This window comes from Trachinotus anak, unplaced genomic scaffold (assembly GCF_046630095.1).
Source record: "Trachinotus anak isolate AG129_WGS33_773 ecotype Australia unplaced genomic scaffold, CSIRO_AGI_Tana_v1 ptg000025l, whole genome shotgun sequence".
NCBI classification, from domain to species: domain Eukaryota; kingdom Metazoa; phylum Chordata; class Actinopteri; order Carangiformes; family Carangidae; genus Trachinotus; species Trachinotus anak.
The window spans coordinates 20065663-20093426 of record NW_027273876.1 but is presented as its reverse complement, the minus strand read 5'-3'; the positions used below and the strand labels follow the sequence as shown (position 1 = coordinate 20093426).

At 40.7% G+C, this 27764-nt stretch overlaps 1 protein-coding gene across 1 annotated transcript; it reads left to right on the top strand.

Moving 5' to 3' along the window:
* The first annotated feature begins 179 nt into the window (after positions 1 to 179).
* Positions 180 to 26865, top strand: LOC139608408 (caveolae-associated protein 1-like). The gene is made up of 2 exons (XM_071462116.1): positions 180 to 1034; positions 22338 to 26865. The coding sequence occupies exons 1-2, from the start codon at positions 504 to 506 to the stop codon at positions 23214 to 23216; spliced, it is 1410 nt and encodes a 469-aa protein (XP_071318217.1). The 5' UTR covers positions 180 to 503; the 3' UTR covers positions 23217 to 26865.
* The last annotated feature ends 899 nt before the right edge of the window (positions 26866 to 27764 follow it).

Below are 27764 nucleotides of genomic sequence, written 5' to 3'. Positions count from 1 at the left end.
ACCAAGGGGGTGTGTTATTGAATCATCACGGGGCTGGACCTTCTAGCTGTGGGTGGAGTTGTACTGATGTGTGTGTGTATTGAGGGAGGAGATTAGGGAGGGGTTTGAAGAGAGGAGAGTCCAGTGGAAAAAAAGGTGGGGGGCTAGAGAGAAAAAAAAAACCCTGCCGGCTTTAGCTTGACTGGAGGGTTTTCTCTCCCTGGTGTGGCATTTGCAGTCTAACGCTCATGTGGTAACATCCAGCATTGCTTGGCCTCCTCTGCACACTGGCCTGATTCCAGGGATTTGAAGTAGACAGGACAGACAGACAGAGAGAAAGGGAGACAAAGTGCATGTATGCTGGAGAGAGATAGGTGAGTTTTGAAGTAGGAGGGAAAAAGAACAGAGGTCCGGAGAAGGGAAGAAAAGAAGAAGCAGGTGGGAGAGACAGTGAAAAAGGGATTCAGAAGAACCAGAGGTGAAGAAAGGTTGATTAGCTGACTGTACGCTACAAATCCACAAACATGGCAGCCATGGAAGCACTGGAATCCTCAAGTGCCCAGCTAGAGCCCCAAACCCTCACTGAGATCTCAGATGACGAGGTCAACCTCCCACCCTCAGATGATGAAGACGATGCCCTTGCTGCAGCCAAGAAAGAGCTGTCCACCATGGGCACAGAGGGTGACGCAGCCGAAGACAAAGATGAGGCGGCAAAGCTGGATCCACAGGCCAACGGGGTCTTGGTGCTCTCTTTGCTTGACAAGATCATCGGGGCAGTGGACCAGATCCAGCAGACCCAGAGCGGGCTTGAGGCCAGGCAGCAGGAGATGGAGCGCTCGGTGACCAGCATCCAGGGCGAGCTGACCAAGCTGTCCAAGAGCCACAACACCACATCCAATAGCGTTAATAAGATGATGGAGAAGGTGCGCAAGGTGAGCGTCAATGTCAAGACGGTGCGGGCCACCCTGGAGAAGCAAGGAGGCCAGATCAAGAAGCTGGAGAACAACGAGGCCGAGCTGCTCAAGAGACGTAACTTTAAAGTCATGATCTACCAGGTGGGAGAGTGTTTTTCTGCATAAATACATGTATCAGTGTGTGGTTGTGGTTTGTGTGTTTGAGGTTCAGGTTGTTTATGTAACATACATGACACCTTATTGGTTTAGGGATGGGTGTGGCCCATGGGTGAACCAAAAGCATGTTTAATTTCTTGACTGCATCACTTCACTTTCCAAGAAATCCTATTGAAAATGATGCAACAGTGGTTTAATACAAGTGAAGAGGAAAGTGCTGCTTTGCAAGAGATATTACTCAATTTGCTGAAATGCAGAGGAGAGTTTAAGGGAGTGGTTGAACATTACCTGCTGAAGTGACAGGCTGTGCTGTCTCCTATCACTGAACCTGCAGCACCAAAAACACTGTGTCTTTTCCCAGGTCAGATGATATTTAAAACATGAAAAGGTATTCTATTTACTTCTTTGCCTCCTACTTTATCATATAATAATTCACAGAAGTACTCAATATATTTATTGTCTAGGTGCTGCTGCTTTATATACCCTAATGCTAAACCTACATATACCCTAGCTCTAACCCTTAAATGAAGTGAGAACGAAAAGGTTGGGGTCGTGAATCCCACTTTCCACCCCAACCACCTCCCTACAACTTGTGTATGACAGAAGGACTTTTCCTCATTTGCTCAGATGAAAAGACTTTTCCTGTGGTCATAATCCAGACAGAAATGATGCTTCCTTCCAAATGTTTATGATAAAACTCATTCGTAGGATATTAGTATATGTGCATTATTAGGGAAGTGCATATAATTAGATGAACGAAATCACAAAGTGAATAACAAGGAATATACTAAGGGGGTTGTAACTATGATAATGCACAATTTGAGCAATAAACCATCAGTGAATATGTAAAATATAAGTGAATGCAGGTCTACAACAGCAACCAATTTGAAGTATAAACAGTACATGTTAATTAGATAATAGTTCATACTAATAACCAAAAACATAGTTCAGTTTTAATTTGTCAAAAAAGACTGTGGGAACAATCACCGGATTCTTTACTCACACGACAGCACAGCTTGCAGTCATTTTCAAGCCTGGTATGTGCTGCTTTTTCTGAGTATTCATAAACGAACCTCCATAAAATTGTATCAAAGTACAAATAATATCAAGCACCAAGCAAAATACAATCTGTTTGTGGTTCTATGATAAATGTACAAACAACTTATTAATCTACTGTTATCCTACAGAGGCTCAACTTATTATGTTCATAGACAACATGCAGGAGCAGTGTAGAAGGGTGGACTGAGTGTCTGTGATTTTTAGACTCTCAGATGTTGTTCTGCACTCCTGCCCCACCCCACATCTACTGTACATTGGATCACTAAGCAGTATCCCCTACAGGTGGCTTCCAGATATTTTCCTCTCATAGCAGACTGTGAGTAGGACTGAAGGATACAAGCCTTCACATGTGAGCTGAGCTTGCCGGCTGCTCAAGTCATACGGAATTAATTCAGAAAGTCATTTCACTTATTCCCCTTTTTTATACAGAGATGGAAAATACCACAAGTCAGCTCAAGGTCCTGTTTAAGGCAGAGAAATGTTTCATTTAAAGACAGAGAGCAAGTTTTTTTTTAGGGGAGTTGAGGGGAGCCCTGTTCTTTTTTTAGCCTTTGAGGCTGCAGTGTGATGTATAATAGCTTGCAGCTTTTTGCACAGTGGTGCGAGAACATTCAGAGTTTCCAGCGTTGACTCAGACATCATGACTTGGACTAACCTCCCTCTCTCTGTTTCTCTCAGTCTCTGTCCAGGGGCTGGGCAAAAGTCAAATAAGGGCTCCACCATCTTAGGCAACCCACACTCTCTGACTGTGAATGGTTGTGCATTTGTGCCACTCTAACATAGTTACACAATATATTTGGCATCTTCGTCTCGGCATACCAGCACAATATTTCATATATAATGATCCACAGATGAGCAAGGCAGAACTCTCAGCCAAAAAAAAGCTAATCTCCATCATTGCGTCTGAGAGAATTCAATGACTGAACTGTTTCTCAATCTGAAAGAATCATAAATCAGCACTTTAATTAGAATATGATAATGTCTTGAGGGCTGCAAGTTTCCAATACAATCTACCTGAAATACCGCACGGTAAAAAAAACAAGAGGGTTGGGATTTTGCTAGCATTAGCCAACTTCAGACTGGCCCTTTGGCAAGAGAAACTCCCCCTGAAATGCCTATCTTTGGCTCCCTCGCTAACTCAAAACACTGGCTTTGTTTACAGTTGCCAACTATGACATAACGTCAGATTCATCTTCATTAAAAAAGCAAACCACAGTGTGTTCTGTTTTCAATTTTCTGTGCTAAAAGAGCAGAGAGATTCTTTCAAAAATCAGCACTAGACAGAGAGAGACTCCAGCAACACCCCCAGTGAACTGTAACACTGTCAACACATAAATACTTGGCCTTTGTTAGTACTCATTAGTACTGATGACTTGTTCCTCCATGCATAATAATGTCTCCACTCACAACAACAATTTAAACACTGTGGAGGGATTTCTACAGGAGCAGTGGTAGTAGTGGTGTGTATTTGTCATGGAAAGACAAACAAAACTAACAGGCTGCAATTTTCATACTGCAGTGAATGTGTTTATAAAGGTGCCAGTACATGCACACTATCAGAGCCAAACCAGTGTATCAGCCAGCTGATATTATCAGCCAGTATTATTTTATTGGTCTATCGATTATGTGTGTATATGTCAGTAAATGTGAATGGAGAAGTTAATTTTTACACCGATAAGCATGTATCTTGGTCAAATATAAGGGAACGTTATGCATTTATGTTAAAAAAACTACTGTCAAATGAAATGTTTTATAACAAATTTGTAACTGTAAATATCAATATTGCTATATTCAGAATACTTATTTTGAATATGCCTGATAAATTGTCAGCCCATGGTTTATTTGTTTGTGGCGCAATATTACATCGCTGTTTTGTTATTGTTACTTTAACATGTGGAGCTATAGCTGACTTTATTCAGCTGTAAAATAAATGTAGTGGACAGAAAAAGTAGCTCAATTTCCTTTGCAATTGAAATCAGAAAAGTAGAAGTATAAAAAAAAGCATAAGATGGTAATACAGAGGTAAAGTACATCAAAAGAGTATTTCTGTACAGTATTTAAATAAATATACAGTATTTACTTTCTACCAATGGCCGCCTGTAAGTGTGATGGGTCAGGACTTTTTTTTAACTGATGCTAATCATCATATCACAACCCAGAACATGTAAAAATGCCTACAGTGCTGCCGACGTCTGATAAAATATATGCTAATCATGTTTTATTTGTTTTCCACCAGCATAATGCTAACGACTTGCACCGCCACCGTATCACTTTGAGTTGTGTCATCTGACATGGTGTCAGGGTATTAGTATTTGGATGATGTCACACTGCCAAGTTTTACAACTCACTCATGTTGAATTTTCCTCTCATCTCTGCCCAAAACAACATGGTTGGAACATCTGTAGCTCAGCATCAGCAAACTTGAAAACATTAAAAAAAAATACACTCTGCACATTAGTTTCAGTGGGATCAAGGTCATTTCAGGAACAATAGAAGCATTATATTCCATTAAGTGTGTTTAGTTGCTGACCCAAGATGAATATCTGTTTGTTTGTGACACATGCAGCCTAGCAACAGATACTGTTTTCACATCTATTCCTGACAATTTTCCAAAATGCTTCTCACTTTTCAGCGTGTGTGAAGTGGGAGTTTAGATTTAGACACTCCTGTTTGTACTTCTGTTGTTTGTGCCCTGAGGAAAGACCCTGCCCTGGTGCTCAGCTGATAATAAAACACACTATTACTGAGTGGTGTTTACTGTTACATAGGGCTTTGTAGTGAAGTGTAGGATGTTTAATCTCCATAGGGGACCTACAGCCTTTGCTCCGCTCCTTCCTGGGCCCCCTTCACAAGTGTGGTCCTGACAAGACCAGGACTAATTCATGTTCATCTTGTTTCTGTATGAAAGAGCAATGTCATTGACCTAAAGGAAGACTTAGTGACCCCAAACAAAACCGATCCTGGTTAATGCCAAGAACTTCAACAATACCCCATAAATCCACTGGTTTGATGGACTAGCCCAGGCTACTGTATGATGTGTAAGTAGAAACTAATCAGTAGCAGTTCTGTCAGCACATCAGCTGCAAAAGGCTGTTTCTCTGTTAGCATGAACAGCTGTCCTCCTCTGGGAGTGTGTGTTTGTGTGTGGGTGGGTTTGTGTCTGTGGGAGTGTGTGTGTCTTTGACTCATTTAAGACTCAATGTCCAGTCCTCCCTTACATCTCTGTTCAGTTCACTGACAGCTGAGTCCATATGATGTCAGAGAACAGAGCTTACTGCACATAGTGAGGATCAACCCAGACAAATGACAATTAACCCCCCAGTGTGAGAGAGAGAAACAGAGGCACCAAGGCAGAGTGATGGAAACATTAGATTAAAGCTGCACTACTCAGTCTTTTTACATCAACAATAAATCATATTAACATGTGCAATGCTAAACAGGTCACGTGTAGTGTCAAAACCACAGAAAGTTGTGACCGGACTCTGCAGCTCCCACCAGCTCTACTGAGGATTTTAGTGTCTTTCAGCTAAATGTTTCTGGCCCTCAACAACCCTGTTTTATACCAACTGTGCTCCATCTGCGCAGCACCACACACTCAAATTAGCGACTCGCAGGTCTTCCTGAGCCAGAAATTATTCTCATGAGGTGGTCGAGACCAAACCAGCGCTAAAAGCAGAGTGAATATCAAGCTGTTTGCTAGCACATTCAGCTACTTTATGTGAAAGTTGTGTTTTCTGCTTGTTCCTCTGCCCCCAAGTGACCAGAAATCCTTAATTGAAGCTTAAAGCAATCCAGAGAATTAATCATTAAGATTTAACTTACATAAATTAATCTACAAGCTAGTCAGGGGGCAGACAAATAGAGATAAATAGAATATTTCATGAATCTAAAACTGTTGCTGTGTTTAATTTTCAGAAACAGATAATCGACTACATTATATTTTGCACAGTGATTGGCAAGGTGTGTGAAAGTGTGACTTTTTGTTCATTCATCAACTTACAATTACCTCTGTCACTTTTCTTGTGTACAACTGAGTACAACACCAGACTGCCCTCGAGGAGAGACTGCCTGAAAGTGAAACCTGTCACCTATATTGCCTCAGAGTGCAGCCATTTGGAACAGCTATCATGACTTGTCTTTTCACACGGTCTGATAACATCTTGGACATGGTTTAATTGCCCAGATACTGTAGGGATTTAGGGACAATGAATGTGAAGACCCACAGATACACCCACTTTCCCTTCACAGTGTCTGTGCACATCTCGGTCGTATACATTAGAGACTTCAAAGCTGAGAGAAGTACAGACTGTGTAGCAAGAATAGGTGACACATTGACCCGAGGAGATTCCTCCATCATGAGGAGGGTGGAATAATATGTGGGAGCGAAAGAGAGAAAGATACACTGGAGAATGAGGGGATGTCCATCCACTTTGTACAGGGAGTGGATGGGTGTGTTGCAATGAAGAGCAGGGACCATATTTAGACAGCTGATTCATAGCACAGGCATCCCCAGCTCTCCACGCTAACCTCCTCTTGCCTCCACCTCCTAATGTGGAACCAGTCGCAGCCCTGTTCCTCCCTCTTCCCAGCTCCTCCATGCATCCACATGGTGTCCTCTTCACCCTGCCCCGCCCTGTGCACCATCCTATTCCCTTACTATGTTCCCCTCTCTCCTCTCATTTCATTGTTTCTTTCTTCCGTTTTGAGATTGACATAAAATTCAAAAGCTCTAGAATAAAACATTCAAAATGCTCATAAATTCTGAACTGCTACGTATATTTTGAAAGTAAATGTCTGTTCATTATTTTAAGAAGGGTTCATCTTGGCGGTGCTAACCTTTTAAGGAAGACACAGGGAGTCCAGAAAGGAAAGAGCTAACATTTTTGTCTCACCCCTGCTATAAACTATTAAATTATTAAAAGTAATGTTTCACAGTTTGCGGTCAGTCGTGAGACAGCAGATGACCAAGATAACTTTTTTGGTTAGAGAAGGAGCACACTAGCTTGCTAACAGGTAGATAGCAAGCTTGGCTGGTAGGTTATTGGGGCCAGTAAGTTGTAGCATGTTACTGGTTAGCCACATTTGTGACCTCAGCAGGCTTCTGTACATTATTCTGTGAGGTCAACTGTCTGCTGGTATTCAACAGATAAAATATTATGTTTGTAATTGTTCTAAAGGTTAGCATGGGGAACACAGGGAGTGCTAAACTCACAGATTAGGCTAGTTACCAATAAGCTCGCCAAGCACACTAGCTAACAACTGGCCCTGCAGTTAGTCACAATAACAGCACCACATTTTTACCAAGGGAAAAATCTCACAGTGCCTCACTCTGGAGGCATAAAGCCAAAAGTATATATGTAAATGTGTATCTGTTCTTTATGCCACAGCTCCTTTCTTCTTCTCCTGACCTTAAGAGGTATCAGAATCTTGGGCAGTGGAAAGAAAATCTCACAAACAACCTGTCAGAACAGATTTTGTTCATCATTTTCTTCTATGCCACCGCCCAAAACACCTGTTGCCTCCACACTCCCCACATTTCAATCATCAGCACATTGTCAGACTGGCCTCTTATTTTACTGTGATCACAGCTTCATCCAAATAATTTACACATGAGTTATTCTGGGGGGTTTTTTCTACCCTCAAAAGATTTAAACCACATCTGCAACACTGCAAAGTTCACCATTTCACCAACAGCCTGGGAGCGTTCAGGCTCCCAATAATGTTTTGCTAGTAAATTCATCAAGAGTGAACCCCCTTCTTTCACACAGGTCGATCCAGGTCCTTATATGGACAGAAATGTTCCCAGCTCAGTTTGCAGGCCAGATTGTGTCTAACATTGTTTCAGTTGGGAGCAGTGCTTTTTGGTGGAGTATGTTTTTTTCTTTGGTACAGTATGTAAGGGGTGGTGTGCACGTCAGGCAACATGGTCAAAACACTGATGAGAGCTTGTTGACAAAACGGGGAGGAAGGGAAAGAGAGAGGGAGAGGATGAGGATGAGGAGGAGCGGGGGGTGGGAGACAATAAAGGAAACAGAGCGAGGTATCAGAGGGCTTATGGAGGCAGAGAAAGAGAAGAGGAGAGCCGTCTAAAAATAGCAACTATCGCATACTTGTTTGATTGTGAGAAGGAAAGGACCTTTTGGAGATCGTGTTCCTGTTTGGTTTTTAAGATCCGAGGCTGGGTCGAGGCGACTGCTGCTGATACTCAGGCCACAACATGCTAGTCTGTGACATCCAGATATGTCCTCAATCCTAAATTTTTCTTCCTGACTTTGAGCTGCAGAATACTTTTATGACCTTTCTGTGTCAAGCCACAGTCAACATGGCTGAAAATCTAAGTGCATTTGCTCTAAGCTGCACGTCCTCTGTTGGCCACTAGATGCTGGGTCTAAGGAAACTGTTGTTTATTCCTGTTAGTTGGACCTCCTGATCCAAAAGAGTAATGCAAACAAATGTTTTCGAGTTGTTAACTCATTTATATGTACTGTATATCGAGAATTATATCTATAGTTCAAACGTTGCGTGCCATGCAGATACAAATGCAGCCTCGGGGGGTTAAAAGTGGTTTAACTGCTTGACTACATGATTATTATATAACTACAAGGCCTTTCTTACTCTGTCTCCCTGGATGTCACTCCTTCTTCCACAAAAACACTACAACTAACAAGTTTGAGCTGATAGCGGTGTAATATGTGGCCCCACACCAAATATTGCCGAACATGTCACCCTGTATGAAGCCGTCTAAATCCCTGAGTGGGAGGCAGTGCCAGATGCTTCCCATTAAAAAGCTAAGAGATGTGTGCTGCTCTTCATCGGACATGAGGAAGTCACCAGACTGACTTATCAACTGCTCAAAAAGCAGTCCTCATTCCTTAGGGGTTTTTTTGTGTTGTATTCAAGTGAAAGCATAGTGTCTCAAAACACTTCAAAATTACACTTCGGACCACATCTACTTGCATATCCTGAAAATAAGGCACAAATTGCCATGTAATTAAAGCAGAAGTCAGTGGAGAGAAGAACATATTTTTACTGTCTTGTAAAGTATTGTAGTTTTACTGTTTGGCTGCTTTAACAATGTAATAACCTTGGAAAATGGAGAATCCATTTATTACTGAACCACCACAAATGGAACAAAAGGAACCACAGAACAAAGCAGAAAGTGCTGTTTAGATACACACGTTTGTCCTTCGAATGTTTGGATCCAGCACAGGGATAGTGCAACACTTTAAATCTTTTGTGTCAGCTAAGTGCTCGCATCTCTGTACCGTGTTTCCACATGAGGCTGTAGATTCTCCCTGCACAGTGGTCATTATTTGAAAGGGAGCAACCTAACACTACCAGACACATCCAGGTTTCAGTCCTACTGCACAACTTTTACATATTTACTCAATATCTTGTTTAAAAAAAAAAACTTAAAACCTAATAAAATCATAATTTTTCTGCATGCATGACAAATCTGCTCTAATGCCATTCACTTGACATCAATACAGAAATTATCTTTCAGATCCAAATCATCTTTTTTTTCTAAGAGGCTTTTCCACATGAGTCAGATGTCAATGACTCATAGTCAAAAGCTGTGGTTACTGAAAACATTAGTTTGTTTCCTCATATGACCCAAAGCCTCATATGATTCCAGCTTCAGATCCTCTCATGGCTGTGCAGTTAAATTATTGGCTCAGAACAGAGGAACACTTGTGATAAGTTACCATATCATCTAGTTCTATGTCGACTTAGATATTAGATCCATTTCTTCTTCACTTCTCTTTGTCTCCAGGCTGAGTGGAATGACACCATGGTGAAACTCACTTAGACTACAAAGTACAGAAGCCTGGTATCCTGCCATAATGTCACACTGAAATTAAGATTACTGGGGGAAAAAAATATGACATAAGATCTCTATAAAAGCTGAAGATGGTAGCATCTCTAGACACAACCTTTAGATAAGAGAATAGAGTCATTATTATATTGTAAGCAGTGTGGTTTTCCCCTTTTATTCAGATGATGACATGAGAAACAGTGCAGATTATAAACAATGAAACAATACTGACTTTTGTGCAGATAATTACAATCATAAATTTGATAAACAATACTCTCCCCATATATTTACCCATACCCTACTCCATATACAGCACACACATGGACCCACCAACACATAAATCACAGGCTGCATCCAGGGTTAGCTGACTGTTTGACTGTTTCGATCATAGCCTTTATATATAATATATAAGTGGTAATGGTATTAGTAGTGGTGGTAATAGTAAGCTCCCCTCCAGGGTTTTTCATCATATTTTTGTTTTGAAATATTCAGTACTCATCTTTATACACTGGGGCAAGTAGAGCTTATGGGGCCATTTCCATAGGACATGAGAGGACATTCTCCTTCTACTGATATAGTGATTGCTGAAGGATATTGCAGTGTGCGAGTCCAGCATGGATAGTTCTCCTTGGTCATTAAAATTTTGGATTCCCAAGTGGAAACTGTAGTGTTTCTGCCCTGCAGGCCTTTCAGGTCTTTGTTAGTTTTATTGGACCTGAGTGTCTGCCATGCCAGAGCTGGTGGCTTTGGTCTCAGGTAACTGGGGATTTAGAGTGCTAACTGTAGTAGCTTTCAGCTACTTCAAAAAAGGATCCAATGAAGGATTGTATCAAGTGGCATTATGGAAAGAGCAACTATTTTCAGTATTTTTTAAGTTTTAAGTGTTGTTTTTGGCATGTTTTCCTTTACTATAGCCGCAGTGAGAAAAAGACTTTAAAGTTGGGAAAAAAGGAGGGGGGGTTACCTTAAGGCAGAACTCACGTCGCACAGAGCAGGACAGGAACAAACAGCAGAGGAAGAGGTCACTCCTTCTGAAGCTCCATAAATCTCTCCATAAACACCAACCTCCTCCATTGTTATTGGAAAGAGTAACATGAGGTGGCCATGGGAACGACCACTGTCATCCCTTGGTGCCCAGGTCCCTCTTAGTCAAGCGTGGAGGAACTGTGCATAGACCCAGAGGGGCCAGAGAGGAGGGGGACAAGGCTGCCAAGCTTCAGCTGCTCCTCCCTTCATGATAATAATTACATCAGATTAGATTAATTCATCTGAAGCTTGTGTTTGAAACTTTAAATTGTGCAAGTAAAATGTAAAATGGTGAATGGATCATCTTGTGCATGTGAACACAGATGTATTTGGATACGGTAATAGAACAGTACACTCATAGTAGAAATGTAGATGTCATCACTCAGGAGGAATTATTAATGATGGGGTTCTGTGTTTATTCATTGCAAAGGATTGTGTGTGTTACATTTGCACATGTGTGCATGTATACAGAATGTTTGTGTGTGTATGTGTGTGTGTGTGTATTTCTTTGTGGTGCTGCATGAGAGTACATGATCAGAATGCCCACGAACCAAAGTATGTCGTAAAAAACAACCTCCAATGATAGTCGACAATGGCAAGCTGTGTCTTGCAGTGAGAGCTGAAAGGAGCGAGAATGAAAACAGCACAGAGCTGCCTGACACACACGTGTCTGCAGCCTTGGAAACTCTCTCAAAACTTGTATGTTTAGGTCGATAGTTTATGCAAACTGTTGTGGTGTGAAGTTCCACATCCTGAATACACAAACAGACATATTGTACTGCCTTTAGTACAGTAGGAAATATTGTTGTCACATGTTGGCCACAGGGTAACACAATCAGGAGACACATCTGGCCAGGAGAGGGGAGGACAGGATATAGGATGTGACATTATCAATAATAAATGTGAATTTATTTAAAAGAGTAATTCAACATTTCAGGAAATACATTTATTTTCATTTTTATTGAGAATCAGAGTTCAGATTGATGTTAATCTCTTACTGAGGTTAAGAATAAACCTACCAACACATCTAAAGTTCAGTGACACTTTATATTTGATCCATACACAAACACAACTGTAAAAATTACGGCTGAAAATACATATAAACATACATATATTTGCATATTACTATAACTAGTAGATAGATGACAGGGAGAGATGCATTAACCTGAACCTAGAAAACAAAATTAACGGCCTACTCTTCATTAGCCAAACAGTGTATATACAAACACTTGACAAAAAAAGTTGATGACACTAGATGTTGCTTGTTGTCAGCATCCCAGCGTGTGCTAACAACATCTGTACAGTAGTGTTCAATAGTGCCAAGAATGTTATTTTACCTGTATTTATTGAGTGGGGATGTTAAACTCTATCAAGTATTTTTTTGTTTTCCGGAATTGAGCATTGCTGACAATAAAAGTACACTAACACATGCCAGTAAGTGGAATTAAAACTGAATGCATCACTTTCCTCCCAAACTATTAAGCTGTAGATAACATATAAACTATAACTTATGAATTCAGAATAGCTTTTACTTAACTTTGTGTTGATGGTATGTGTGACCTTTTATCTTTTTTTTTTTTATTGACATTCAGCAATGCATCTCAGATTTTAAACTGAATGTATAACATGTATTCATGTTTGTCTCAAATCTCAGAAAACTTCCTAACAAATACCCACATAGAAAAGAAAAAAAGATAACGTTTCAAAGATAAAGTTTTAGTTCAGAATTACATTTTTCCAATATGTCAATTGTTCCAGTTTATGATTGACAAATGCTGTTATCTTTCATGAATGTCTATTATAATTTCCACTAAAAGTTGTGTAACTTTAGCACACTGCAGCAGTGAGTCTGCAGGCAGCAGGAATCAGGAGTAATATCCACAGGCTAACAGGCTAACCAGCACTGAGTCAAGAATCAGACGAGCCCCAAAGCCCACAACCCAAGTCTGTACGCCAAAAAAACCCTCAGCATTTTTTGGCATACAAGCTGCAGTTCAGCATGTTTCAGTCAATCACCACCTGCACTCCTTCAAGCTAAACTGTGTCACACAGTACTCAATGAGTCTTTAACAAAACCTAAGCTTGTAGATGAGTTCATTTATGGCATTTAGTTTGGTAACATATAAAAGCCCAGTTGGTGGGGAAAAAGCAAGAGCTTTTGTCATGTGAGACTTTACTGAGTATACAGCTCTTTCTTTGAGTAATTATATAACAGCATAAACTTGATTCATATTATCAAACTTGTAATAATACCAGTAGAAGGAATTCAGTTGTTTCAGTACAGATTATTTTCCACCTCATATGGGATGAATATATTGCTAAAGACCCAAGGAATTAAAGCAAATGGAACAGCAATAAGATGATTTCACTCAGATTCCTTCAAGAGGACACTTCTGGGGTATCCTGCCCACACTCATTCGTTTCATGCCTTTGGGCAAGGACAACTAGAACAAGTAAAACTGAATCAAAAAGGAGTGAGATTATCTCGCTCACATCTGGCACAGGAATATTTATTCTGTTGCCATGGAGCTGTGAATGCTGATCTCTTTCATTCCTCAGTGACCCGAGAATCAAAGTTTACTTTCCAACCACAAACTGTAAGGGCACCACAGACGGTAGAAACCAAGGAAGGCAGAGAGAAACAAAGACGGGGGTGAAGGAATGAACAGAGAATGGAAGGAAGTGAAAGACAGACAAAAACTAAAAGAAAGGAAAGAAGAAAAAGAGAGCTGCTGGAGTGCTTCGATGCAACAATAGGCTTGGTGACTCATCGCTCTCACTCCCCCCTCAGGGACCTACGGCATGCCATCACTTTATATAGCAATCTCTCTCTTTCTCTCTCTCTCTCTCTCTCTGGTCCCATGTCTCTGATTAAAGGGGACGAGTGGAAAACAGGAGGAAAGTAGAGAGTTCTCTCCCCAGAGTTTTATGCTGTGTGACCATTACACTCTTTCCCATGGCGCTCAGATGAGAAATATACTCAAACAAACACGCACGCAGTCTCTTGACCGGTTAGAGCAATGTATGCCCACACATCCATCACCCAGAGGACCCGGTCCGACAGGGTGGGCATTAGGATTAGACTGATACCTCGGTTTGCTGATATTGGCTTGAAAACACTAGTTGAGAAAATAATCTTACCACAAGGTCCATTTAGTAGCTGTTCTTAAGCTTTCAGTAGATCACATAACATGGTCTTAAAGGGGCTAAATGTTAGTTTTCTCTGTCACCATCATTGTATTTACAAGATAAGAGGTTATAATACGCCCTCTGAGCAGTGCTACTTCTTCAGGAGAGACCTGACGCCACAGTGACTGGCAAGTGCAAAGTGACGAGATCGTCCAGTAGCACCTAGGCTAGCTGGTAAGCATGCTAACTTCAGTAGAAGAAACGAAGTGATAGAAATAGCAAAACAAGAGTTAACATTGGTGTTACGTCTCACCACTGGAGACAGCTTGGTCAGTAAAAGAATGAAGTTTGATGCTCAACTTGTCTGAACTGAACATTTCTTCTAGACTGGTAAGAAAACAGTTGTTTTCAGAAACAAAGCGGCATCAACATTTCCATGACGCCTGATATGATCGAAAGCTGCAGAACAGCTACTAAATGTACTTTGAGGTGAAACAGTTTTCTCAACCTAAGTAAGTGTTGTAATTTGAAAGCTCAAGAAAAAGAAAGACAATGTCTTCATTTACTTCTTCGACTGTTCTCAGTTATTTTTTTAAACCAGCAGCTGTATCATGAGCATCTGATATTTTCCTGCATTTACTCTAACATCCCCTCATTACGTGTGTGTGTGTGTAATGGAAGGCACATTTATACAGCTCATACAGTACAGTATGCATATTGCTCATTCAGGTACAGTACACACATCCCACACACACACACACACACTTACACACACATCTGGCTTTTCCACAGCAGTAGGGGAGTTCTCGGTGGTTGGAGTTTAAACAGGAAAACAGAAACAGAGAGGGGTGTGTTACAGCGGGATTCCTCTCTCTCTCTCTACTTTGGGCCGATGAGTGGTTGCAGTGTGGGCTGAGAGTGGAAAGCTTCCATCGTGTGCTTCATATCCCACAGACACACAGACATAGACACGCACGGACACACACACGGACACACACTCATACAGGCACAGTCAAACAGTCACACATGTAAACATCTGTTAAAGCACATAGGTCCATACAAGTTCACACATAGTTACACACACAGACAGATTGTACACACACACACACACACACACACACACACACATACATCCTGCAGCAGTAACCCTCTGACTCAACTGTTTTCGAATGAAAATCTTTTTCCTTTCATCTGGAAGCATTATTGTTCCAGTCAAACTCACCACTGTTACCATGGAGATACAAGTACAACTAAATGTTTTTCACTGCAAATGAAGTCATGATTTTTATTTATAGATTTTATACAAAATAGTCATCAAAAACTAAACTATAATACCAAGGACATGAAGTACACAGACACAGATTTAGCAAAGAAAAATAACATATATTCAACAGTTTTCAGTCTGAGGCAGGAAGTGTTTACACATGCTCGGCTGAGGTAAATGCTCTGGCATTGTTGTTGTTGCCATGGTTCCCCTGTGCAACAACTCCCCACCGCCTATACCCGGAAAATCCAAAAATGCCCTCATGAAACATCCCCAACATCTTTGATAGGAGACTTTCAGGAAACACACAGGCACAGGCATGAAAACAGACACGGAGTGATACATAAATAAAAATGTTAAGTGAAGATGAAAAACACAGAGATCAGTGTTATCTGTTTGTGTTCCAATCATCATTTTTAACTACACTGCCCAGCAAGAGAACGCAGTGTTGTTGTGAAATATCACAACTACTGGATTGTCATTAAATTCCTTATAGATGTTAATGGTGACAGATGATGTATTGTAGTCACTGTTTCTGGCAACAGTTGGATGGATTGGCATAATATTTGTAAACCTGAACTAATATTCATATTACAATTTGGTTTTCTTTACAGTGAGCAGTACAGCTTCACAGATGCTACTGTAGATGACCACAAGGCTGTAGACTCTTATTCTTATTTTATTTTTATTTTTTTCAAGCACATGCACTTGGAAACAGCAAATTAAATCAGATAAATCAAATGTTTAAAGCATGAAGATGTCAGGGTGCGGACCTGAAAGCATGTGCTGTCCACAGCAGAGTGGAGGGCAGGACAGTCACCATGCACACTCATCATGAGAGAGAAACACTGCGTTGTGCTGACAACACAGAGCATCAGCCAGCTGATCTCAGCAACTGACATACACACACACACACACACGCAATAATAGGCTTTTGCAAGAACTATAGGCTTCATATTGTTCTATACCTCTTATCTCTTTACTTCAGTTTAAACTTTGGTTGATTCTTCTAATAAATAAATAAATATTGAGCCTAAGCAGGGATGGCTAGACGCCTTATATGCATTACATCTGCTGCACAGCTTTTACTAATGGAACAATGTTTATCTGTACTTGGTCCTCATTTTATTAACAAACACATATAAGTAGCAGTAATATTATTTCTGCCCTCAGAGCAGCTATTCCTCTTTTATGTACAGTTTAAGGTCATGAAGACCGATCGGTTTGTGAATGATCTGTGATTTGACTTTGGACCATTGGTTGGATTTATGGCAGGTCAGAAATATTGGTTGGCTTTCTGCAGTCTGAGCAGTTCAACTTCCAACATGAATGTTTTCCACAAAAAAAAAAAAAAAAAACCTTATTATTTTATATGTTGTAGCCAAAAGCATCCTGAAAGAAACTGTGCTTTGATATTTAATTGAACTTGGCTGCAGAATAGACCATATTTTGGTAAGACTCCATATTTTGATTTTCATACTTTATTCATTTATTCATAGTAGAATTGTTCAAAGTAGCATCGTGCTGACTTTCTCTGGTTTTCTCAACACTGTTGCAGAAACATTGGTCTTGTCTGAGCAAATGTTCTTGTACTGTGCTTATAATCATTGTGAGCAGCCACAGTTGTGTCAATAGATCTGTAAACGTCACAGGTTCTGGCTGTGCAGGAAAGTAGATTAAAAGTGTGTTCTGTGAGGTATAAGAAAGAACCAAAAAACAAGCAGCCTATGCCCAGCTCTATGCGGCTGTTAGTCAGTGATATAAAGCAAATGATCATAATGAATTACAGAGCAGAGCAAGCAGAGTGGTAGATACAGCACAGCCCAGGCAGCCAGAAACCAAAGTGTTGAGATAAGTTAGTCAGTCCAGAAATAGAGACTGATAATAAAAACCTGGATAATGTCCAAATCTTATGTACAGTGAGATGAATGCAAAGGTTCCCTGTAAAAGACAGGGATACAAGCTTGATGTAACCATACTTTATGAAGTGTTATTTAACTGATTAACTGAGATGTTGCTACATGACAGATGAAAAATGTTTAGCTCCAAGATCTCAGCTAGAATTAACAGAATTTAAAAGGGTCATGCTGCACATCCAGTTTCCTCGGAACACACAGCTGTCAGGTAAGGACAAGGTCTGGATGATAATGTCTGCTATATATCAGCAGTAGTGTTAACAGTGGACCTATAATTTAGCTAAAAAGTGTGAGTATTTGTGCATTGGTACACGCACATAGTGAGTGGTGGGTCGAGCCAGAGTAAAAGCACTGTAAATGCCTCTCAGATGAATGACTTTTCCACCAGCCATGAGTCACTGCAGCGATCCGTCCACCACTGTCAGATGGAAAAAAGAAAAAGAGAAACAAAGAAAGCAGGAAGACAAAAAAGACAAAAAAAAAAGTAGGAAAACTGATTATGTGTGTAAGTGGGAGAGTGGAACGCAACAGTAATTACAGAAATCCAGTGTATTGTGAACACACACATGCATGCACATGTACACACCTAACACGAAGGCCTAACGAGACATAAAGAGCAATGTGGGAAACCCCATATTATGATGAAACAAATCATGAGACATCTACTCCCATTTCTTCAGGACACACTGACTCTCTGTCTCTCTCTGTCTGTGTTCCTCTCTCTCTCTCTCTCCCTCTCTCTCTCACACACACACACACACACACACACACACACACAAACACACATTTTGGTTCAGTGTGTTTTGCAACTAACTTCCCTCTTGACTGTCATTTTGTAATTTAAGTGCAAAACAGATCTGGAAATTATTTATTTGCAAGAGCGTAGGGCACAATGTATTCTTGCCTAGAAAACCTAACACACACATACACGTACACACACACATACACGTACACACACACACACACACACACACACACACACACACACACACACACACACACTTACTCACAGAACCATTACATACCTCATTCATCTATTTCTATTTTCCACGGCTCTGAGTTTACCTTCCTGTCTTTGGCCCAGCAGCTTCATGGAGAACAATGTCCTATTAAATTAGGAGGGTCAGGAAGTCAACACACCAAGGTGAATGCCTGAACTTCCTCATACACTCTTTCCATGTACTTTGGACACACACACACACACGCACGCAGCACAGAATTCCCTCCTGTATCCCAGCTTCTGCTGAATTCATCTTGTGCAAACACATCAACATGTGACCTCATACACCCTGAGCTGACAGACTGGGTTTTCCCAGGCACACACTGTATGTGTGTGCAGGCTCCTCAACAATAAGGGAACAGTCCAGCTACACCTCATTTTAAAAGCTAATAGGTTTTGGCTATATTGCCCTTTGTCTGCATTACACAGTGTATTAGTGAATATATTATATAGAATGGTCAGACTGGAGCCTCTTTATCATAGGTTTTATTCTCTGTGATCAAAGGTGTCCATCATTTGAGCATCTGCCCCTGAGCAATCCCAAAATCCCAATGAGATCCATGTGAGAGAGGGCTGGATTACCCTCTGAGCAGACTGCCTTGGGCCCAGCTCCAAGGCATCCAAAATATCCTGGTTCACTGCATGTCAGTGGCTTTTGGTAGATGGCCACTATGTGCTATCTACTGTGTGCACAGTGTTTGGGCAAAATGGTGAATATAATACAAAAGGCACAGAGGGTGGAAGGACACAAGGGGGGATGAGGGGGTTAATAAGGGTCTAAATCATGATGTTAGCCTCAGTTGGCGTGGTGCAACTGGATTTGTTTAGCACCACCCAGTAAACTTTTACCCTCAATTTGTCTTAAGGGTTATGCAATTGGTTGAATTTCATCTTGCCATGTAAGCATTAATGATGGCACGGGTCAGCTGCTTGGTGCCTCTGTCTAAGACTTGCATAACACAGCTAGATATTTTTTCTACCGCTGCTGAGATTGAAGATTAGCTTTGGATACTCATGGACCCCAGATGATTAAAGTTAATGGTTTTGGTGACAACCCCTGAATTTGTCTCTTTTACCATCACTGGGTCAACATGTCTGTTTGCACCCAAGAAAGTCTAATGAGTAGATTGCTATCATATCTTCTGATCACCTTCATGATCCTCAGAGGATGAACCCTTTTTATTTTGGGCAAGTGCTTTTTTCTAGTGCTGCTCCAGGACAAAATTCCAGGTCTGCATGTAAAATATTGAACTATTCCTTTAAGATCCAGCAGGAAATTCCAGCCTAATGATATAGTTCCACAAGCAAGCAGCACACAAATGTTCAATTCTGAAGTCCACCTTTAATAAGAGCTCTTGTGACAAACTGTGACACCATTGCTTAAGCGATTTACAATATCCAGCGTATCATCCTTTTGATCGAAACAAAATGTAATGAATTTGAACAGAACAGGTATTTTCCACCACCCCTGCCTGTCAACACAGCTCCTCGGGCCAAGAATCCTAATCCAAGGTCAAGTTTACCCAAGATACTGCAAAACAATACCTTCATAAAACTGCCATCACACTGAACGGCAACTGAATACAATAGGCACATGGCCCCCGCTCACCCACCCTCAGCTCTCATACCTCCACCTTCCAGCCAACACTTTGATGCTATCATCTTCCTGCTGAGCAGATGGTTTTCCAAGACTCTGAAGCATCATCCCATTTGTGCAATTACTCAGTTCATACAACAGCAGAAAACTATCTTCCCTTTCCACACCTTACAGCTGCCCCCCCCAACCCCCCACCTTGTGGTCCTTTGTTCTGGCTCTGCTGTGTTCCTGTTTTGACCATTAAGGCATGTAGAGGGAGAGGAAAAGACAATACGTACAAGTATTGGCCCTCATGCAGACATCCAGGAGCCCAATTGGATGAGGATTTGCCGTGATGGAAAACGGAAGACCCCCCCTCCCCCCCACCCCTCCTTCCCATCCCTTCATTAACAAGTTGGAGTATTGTGTTCACGAGGTGAAGGGGTCACAAGAGAGAAAGGGAAAGAAAGGCTCCCTCATCTGGAATGCAAACGGGCGAAAGGCGAGAAAAAGGTGGGTGGGAGATGGAAGGGCCATGGGAATGGAAGAATAGATGATGGAAGAAGGAGACGTGTGTGAGGTGGTGTTGTGCAGGAATGCTTTATCAGGGTGGGCCGGGGTTAGGTGGAGTCAGATCATACTCACTTGTGTCTTATGTATGGTGCTGTGCACGAGAGGGGTGAGAACTGTACTGAGACATTTATGTAACAAGATTAAACACCCCAAACCAAACAGACCCTGGAGACTGCAAGGTTCATCAAAGCCAGACTGATTGAACTGCTATTAGAGCCTTGCCTGTGGTGGGGCTACTTTGTCCTGGGGTGCGTGCCAGTGGAAAGGTTAAACAGCATGTTCACTAAAATGAAAATGGCTAATCTCATGAGCAAATTGCTTGGAAATTTGACATTGTGTCCAGTGGGCTCATTACCAGAACAACTGTATATGTCTGAAAAATGGAGATGAAGGCGGGATTCAAAGCCTCAGACCAGGCTAGGTGATTCAGTTCAACAACACATCACAACGGAGATGAGGACTCAACTCACACTCCACTGATGTCCACACCAAACCCAAAATGTAAAAACTCTCTTGTGGTCAACACTGCGCCGTCTCTCTCCTGCTGTAATTGCTCATGTCTCTGTCAGCAGGTGATGTAGTGTTTCTGGGTGAATTCAAGATGAGAGAGAGTCAGAGCATGTATCAGCCTGTAGAGAAAAACATGATTAGACCAAACCTCAACTCATCCTGATCCTGATGAGAATCTCCTGGAGAACAACCACAAGCTATTTCCATTTGTATGTTTCCATTACTTTGTCTCTGAGTCACTTACATTTTTCTCTGTCATACCTTCCCTCTGGCATGACATAAATGAGTGAACCCTGGAGTCCTGTTACAGATTCCACTTGGTTCACCTCTGCCAAATGTAATCATCCCTCATCTCTGTTTCCTCTAATGGACGTACAGTAAATCCAGTTCATAATAATAAAGACATTCCTACAATACTGCTCATGCCAGTTCCTACCTTTTAACTACCAGAGCCCTAATTCTAAGACAACTCAACCTCAACCTAACTTAATGACTTCATTTACCTTTAAATAAAAGATCTCTTGTAAAAAGTCTCTGATAAACCCATTGTAAAGTACAGCAGACAGACAATGTTAGCATCTGGCTAATGAACGTGGTGGAGCATTTAGCAGTTTAAGTTGTGTTGTTCTCAGGAGTTGGTGGAGAAAAAAAAGACAGTAAATATTAAGCTTATATTTGCCAGCTGGACACAAACTCAACTTCAAATGTTGCTGGATGACATAAATATAATGTAATGATGTGTTACCTGCTGTGTGCACTGTGCTGCTGGATGTGTAAATACAGAACTGTTGGCTAACACATTAGCTTTATCAACTTGATCAGATAATATGTCATCGTTGTGTTCACAGCTTAAGTTCTGCTGCCCCTTAATGGTCAAAAAATTATTTCAACTTAAATCATGCAGTTAGCTGGACACTGGCAAACTGTTCTTAATAAAAGGGATTTATCAAATTTTTATATTTTTATGAGGATATTTTGGCTTAATCAAGATGGTAACGCTAGCAAACACATGTCTATGCACCTGTAGCTGTGTTTTAGTCTTAGTAATGCTGACTTTCTGGGAAATCTCTTGATATGTGAATTACTATATCTCAGCTTAAGTCTAAAAGCCACCAAATGCATTTGTTTAACACATATGTATACTTCCACATCTGGGCAGATGTCATCCTCTGGTACAACTGGCTGACAGCTGGAGGATTTTCTGTGTATGTGCCAGAATTGGTCCAGATGTGGAAGAATCTGACAATCATCCTGTATATGGGCCAAATATGGGCCGTGGAACTGGGCAATATTTATATTTCTCTCTGGGAAGATTTTTTTCTGTAATTAATGTCATGTGTAAAACATAAATTCTACCTGAACTTTGAGAAACTTTACATTAAACATGTATTAACAACATTAATGTTTTCTTTTCCACAGGATGAAGTGAAGATGCCCTCAAAACTCAGCATCTCTAAATCCATGAAGGTCTCTGAGTCTGTGTCAGGAAGTAGAGGAGGCAGCTTGCTAGAGCTTAAGGAAGCAGCGGAAGGAGAGGAGGGCGAAGAAGGAGAGAAGGCAGACAAACCCCATGTCGACCTCTCATCAGATGAGGAAGGGGTGGAGATTGAGGAGACCATTGAGGAGTCTCGTGCTGAACGCATCAAGCGCAGTAGCCTGCAGCGCGTACAAACCCTGAAGACAGTCTTCTCAAAGGAGAAGATGGATAAGACCAAGGCAAAGACCAAAGAGAACCTGGAGAGGACCAAACAAAAAACCAAGGACAACTTGGAGAAGACAAAGCAGAAGACAAGAGAGAACCTGGAAAGGACCAAGCAGAAAACCAAGGAGAACTTAGAGAGGACCAAGCAGAAGACTAGGGAGAACCTGGAGAGGACACGTCACAACATTGAGAAGAAGATGGGAAAGCTTGGAACACGTATGAGTGTCAACCCTGAGCACAAGCAGAAGATGCAGACATCCCGTGACAAGGTGAAGAAGGCCTTCACACCAGACCACGTTGTTTACGCCCGCTCCAAGACTGCCGTGTACAAGGTGCCCCCCTTCACCTTCCATGTCAAGAAAATCCGCGAGGGTGCCGTTGAGGTGGTCCAAGGCACTGAGATGGTGGAGGTGTCCCAGGATGCTGACCCCTTTGGTGGCGTGGATGGTGAAGTTGAGGAGGGTGCGGTGGAGGTTGAGATGGAGATGATGAATGGAGGGGGGGATGAAGAAGAGGCTGAGGAGGATGAAGAAGAGGACAGCCATGATGTCCTGGAGGAGAATGAAGACAGAGATAGAGACAGTGATGAAGAATGAGGGATTTGCCAAGATCCTAACAAAATCCTTTACACCAACCCTGAGTGTTCTGTAAAAACTGAATAAATTGTGGGGATCAAGAAGATTGCAAAGAAGTAATTACAGTTGATTACAAGTTGGGTCTTATTTTTATTATTTTGGCCATTATTCCTATAAGGTATAATGACTCACTAAAGTAATTGTTGAGATCTGGTAGCATGACGACATTACTACAAGTTTGACGCATTAGTCAGACAATCAGACATTTAATTAACGAGCCAAGAGTTTATCCAGACTATCCAAACTGCACCCAAAATATCAGTAATAATCCTCCATTACACTAAAAGCCAAATTACTCACCCTTAAAATCTGTAGTAAAATCAACTATATGCCCAGCCACTCAACTCAAATGTTTAACGCGAGAATTTAAAATGACAAAAGAGAAATAAAATACACATTTAAAAAAAACAATCTTCTGTTCTGTCAAAAAAAAAATCTATACATTAGTCCTACCCTTGGAAGCTGATTTTGTAGATTTTGATTTTTGGGCGTGAGCTCACCTCTGCCCAGGTACAGCATCACCTGTAGAATAATGCTGAAATGTTTTTGATGCACTTTGGGAATTCCAGGTGCAGGTCACTGGGCCAGACAGGAGCCATGTTGCACTTAAACATTTGTAAATAGTACTCCCATTTCATAGGTGAACCAAGATTTGTTTGAACAATTTAACTGGAATCACTGGGCGTTAAAATGGTTGTGTTTTTGACTACAGACAACTTCGCTTGATCTCTCCCTCCACTGCTGAGGAGAAGGTGACTTCAGAGAGATACAGACTGATCGTGTGAAAAACAGTGACAAGAACATAGTGATTGTTTTGCCATTGAACAAGATGTGATCAAGCCCAGACCTCATGAGTGAATTAGTCAATTAGTAGCTGGCAAAGTGCTGCAGTGCTGATGAGAGGGTGTGGACCAGGATAAAAATTGATGTATTTACACTCAAACATGCCAGAGGAAACCATCGACAACAACAATCCATCCATAATAGTACAATATACTAAGAGTGATTGAAACAAATTAATATTTAATAAGTAATATTTACTTAAATTTGTTTAAGTACAAAATAAAGCTCTGATAAACCCACTGTACACTTTCTGCACAACACCAAACAACTGACAGACAAAGTTAGCAACTAGCTGGTAAAGAAAGTAAAACATTTGTGTTTTTCTCAGGAGTTGGTGGAAACCAACACAGAGCTGAAGGGAGTGTGAATATTGAACTGATTGTGTCTGCTTCATATGTAAATAGACAACTGCTTGCTAATATCAACTTTATAGGTTCATAATTTGTCAGTGTTCACAGATTTGTGTGTTTTTAAGTGGACAAAATATACCAAAGAGCCAAGCTAGGGCCAGGTAGCATTCTAGCTTAGAGAAACTGTGCACATTGCACAGACAGTCGTAGGAATGGGGAGTCAGTAGGTGCCTCATTTCTCCTTGGCGCCCCCTAGCAGTATAATCTGAGCATGGGTTGCCTTGTTTTCAGGTCTCACCAGTTCACATGGTCAAGACAATGTCATTATTTCCAAGAGGAATAATAGCCAATACAAAAAAGATGTGACCCAAGTTGGAAAAAACACAGTTTTCATTTAACAATGTATGTTTTACTTCATTTGACCACAGGCTGTGTGCTTAAAAATGAAATGAATGAATGAAAATCTTCCCTTATTGCAAAAGCACTTCAGGGGGTGTTAAGAGTCCCTTTGTGTTTGGAACTCACATAATTAAGAGATCATTAGGGAGGGGACACCATTACTCCCTTTGTAAGAAAGTATAATTTGTCAGCATTTCATTTCTTGCTTAATTTTTAAAATAAAGACACTACACTAACCACTCACAGCTAGTGGAATGAGTTTGTGGAAATGACTCATCTCCTGTCCATTGAATTTCAGTTGTGTTCTCATGGCCAAATTATTCATAAACACACTGAGGATATATTCATGCCAGAAATTCCAGAAATTTCCTTGTGTGTGTGTGTGTGTGTGTGTGTGTGTGTGTGTGTATGTGTGTGTGTGTGAAATATCTGATATCACACATGCAAAACTATTGTTTCCACCTCCTTTGTTGTTAAATACTGAGGTGTTATCTTACTCTGTTCAATGTACCCATTATTTAGAAGCAACATGATCCTGTTGTCATTTCTAGGTTTTCATGAGCTCACAGTTAAGTATTTGTGAATGATTTTTGTATGTAATCACACTTTACACTAGGCTGATGTCATTTCCTTTTCATTACTGACAGAATGTAGCCTCATCGCTGTCTTTTCAGCGCACCTTGTTTCCTGCAGTACTCGTATATAACATTTTGCTGCCAGTGTTCCCAAAGAACAACCTGCATCCATGGAAATGAAGGTCAGCAAAACATAAGATAGAGACAGCTCATTCATAGGTCCATTACATTTCACTTTGATTATTTTCTCATGAGAATTTTCCTCAACAAACCTGTTGTGTGTTATTTAAAGATGTGTTTCATAAATACTGAGATAAGGACCAATAATCTTACAAACCTCTTGTTGAACCAGTTTAGACTCTGTAACACTTTTAGAACCTGTCTGTTTCCAGGACTAAGTGTATGTTGTTGCTGTGGTCTGACACTGACCCCTAGTGTTCAGTCATCTCACTATCATTTTATCTGTTCCAGATTAAAGGTGCATTTCAGCAGTTTCCAACTTTCTCTTCCAACTCTTTTAAATGGCCATGTCATTTAAATATTCCCACATAGGTTTGCTCTGTTGTCCACATTTATTTGTTTGTAATAATGTGTTTTATATCTTCACCACTCTTGGTGGTATTTTACAAGTGCCTTGCAAGAATGGATACAAGAATTAATGTTTTTCATTCTTGAATGTTCTGCTCTGACTGAATTTCTTGTTGCATATTCAAAATAGACTTCCATCCACAGATTCACTTTCCAAACTACTCCTGGTCAGGCTTGTCGGGGCCGGAGCCTACCATGGCATACTTTGGACTGCAGGGGTGCGCACCCAGTCTATCAAAGGGCTAACACAGAGACAAGACAAATTCATGAATCCAACGTAAGACAGTATAGAGTTTTACATAACTGTTTACCACGCTGCCATAGTATTTGTACTGTCAAAGTTTAGTTTCTAGCTCAGACAAATTACAAATCTATTTGTGTTCATTTTTTGTATATAATGTGAATCACTGCCAATGCAGATCACAATGCATTTTGATTTTATTTCCCAGAGAGCCTCTTGCCTTCTGTCGCCTGCACTTCCTCAGCATTTAGAACAGCTTTTTCTTGGGCCAAATAATTTTGATGTTTGCACATATTCCACAGTGCAACAAGTGACACTGACGCTCGTACATATTGGCAAGGATAATATAAAAAAAATATTCCAGCCTTTTTGATGCACAGCTGTGGCACAGACGTGCGGTGGTTTAAGGCAAAGTCCCTCAAAGTGGATTAACAATGCCATGTCTGTCAAAGCAGTAACAACGTGCAGCTTTGCTCAATGAAACACAAAATGTAGTTCACACTTAACTGTTTCTTTTTTCTGTTTTGTCATTAACTGATTCATGTACAATGTTTAATGTTTCATTTCTTAACCACTAATGATTTAATTAATAAAAACTATTTGGTTCACAGTTACTGTGTGTACTTATTTATTTAATGTTCGCACAAAAAGTGAGGACACGGATACAAAAAAGGTTGAATACAAAACAAACATGCAATATGATATGATTTTATCTCATGGCAAATTATAACTATAGCTGAATGGCACCAGTTACACATAGAAACACACACACACACACACACAAACACACACAAACACACACAAAAAACTGAATCAGCTCAGTTTTTTGTTGTTGTTGTTGTTGTTGTTTTTTTAGCTCGCATGATCATTTTTTATTCATTGTCACTGTGAGATGTTTGATCAGTCCGAGCACTGGGGGGCAAGTCTTTCATTGGCTAGTCATAACAGCTGGAAAGCAGAGCAACTTCAACACATTTTATATAAAGAGTCAGACAGAAATTCATTTGCTGAATAAAATAACAGAAGAACGTAAACTGTTTTTAAAAACATTGCATGCAAAACATTAACTATACCAAAAAATGAAAATGTTTTTCTTATTTTTTAAATTCCATTCTGTTCATAACTTTTTTCCTCTTTTATTCGGATCCATTAGCACAGACTGCTTAAAGCTCATCGACTGTATTGGTACACACGGATAATAAAACACACACGTAAACACGAACACACAGAGATTTATGTTTTTGACAAGTTGGGCGCGGGCTGGAGGTGGGGCTCTCAGCGGAAACAGGAGAGGTGGCAGGGCTGCGTCAAGCTAACCGAAGTTAGCATGAACACGACCGGATATAGAGGGTTCCTTTACTTTAATAAAAATTATTGTTACAAATTTTGGGCGAAAACAACAACAAAGATCAAGCACATTTTATTTGTGGAGCGTATGTTATACAGAGAAGCTACGACAAAAAAATCCTCAGCTAAACTTATATTATACATAGCATTGTGATTTGTCAGGCTT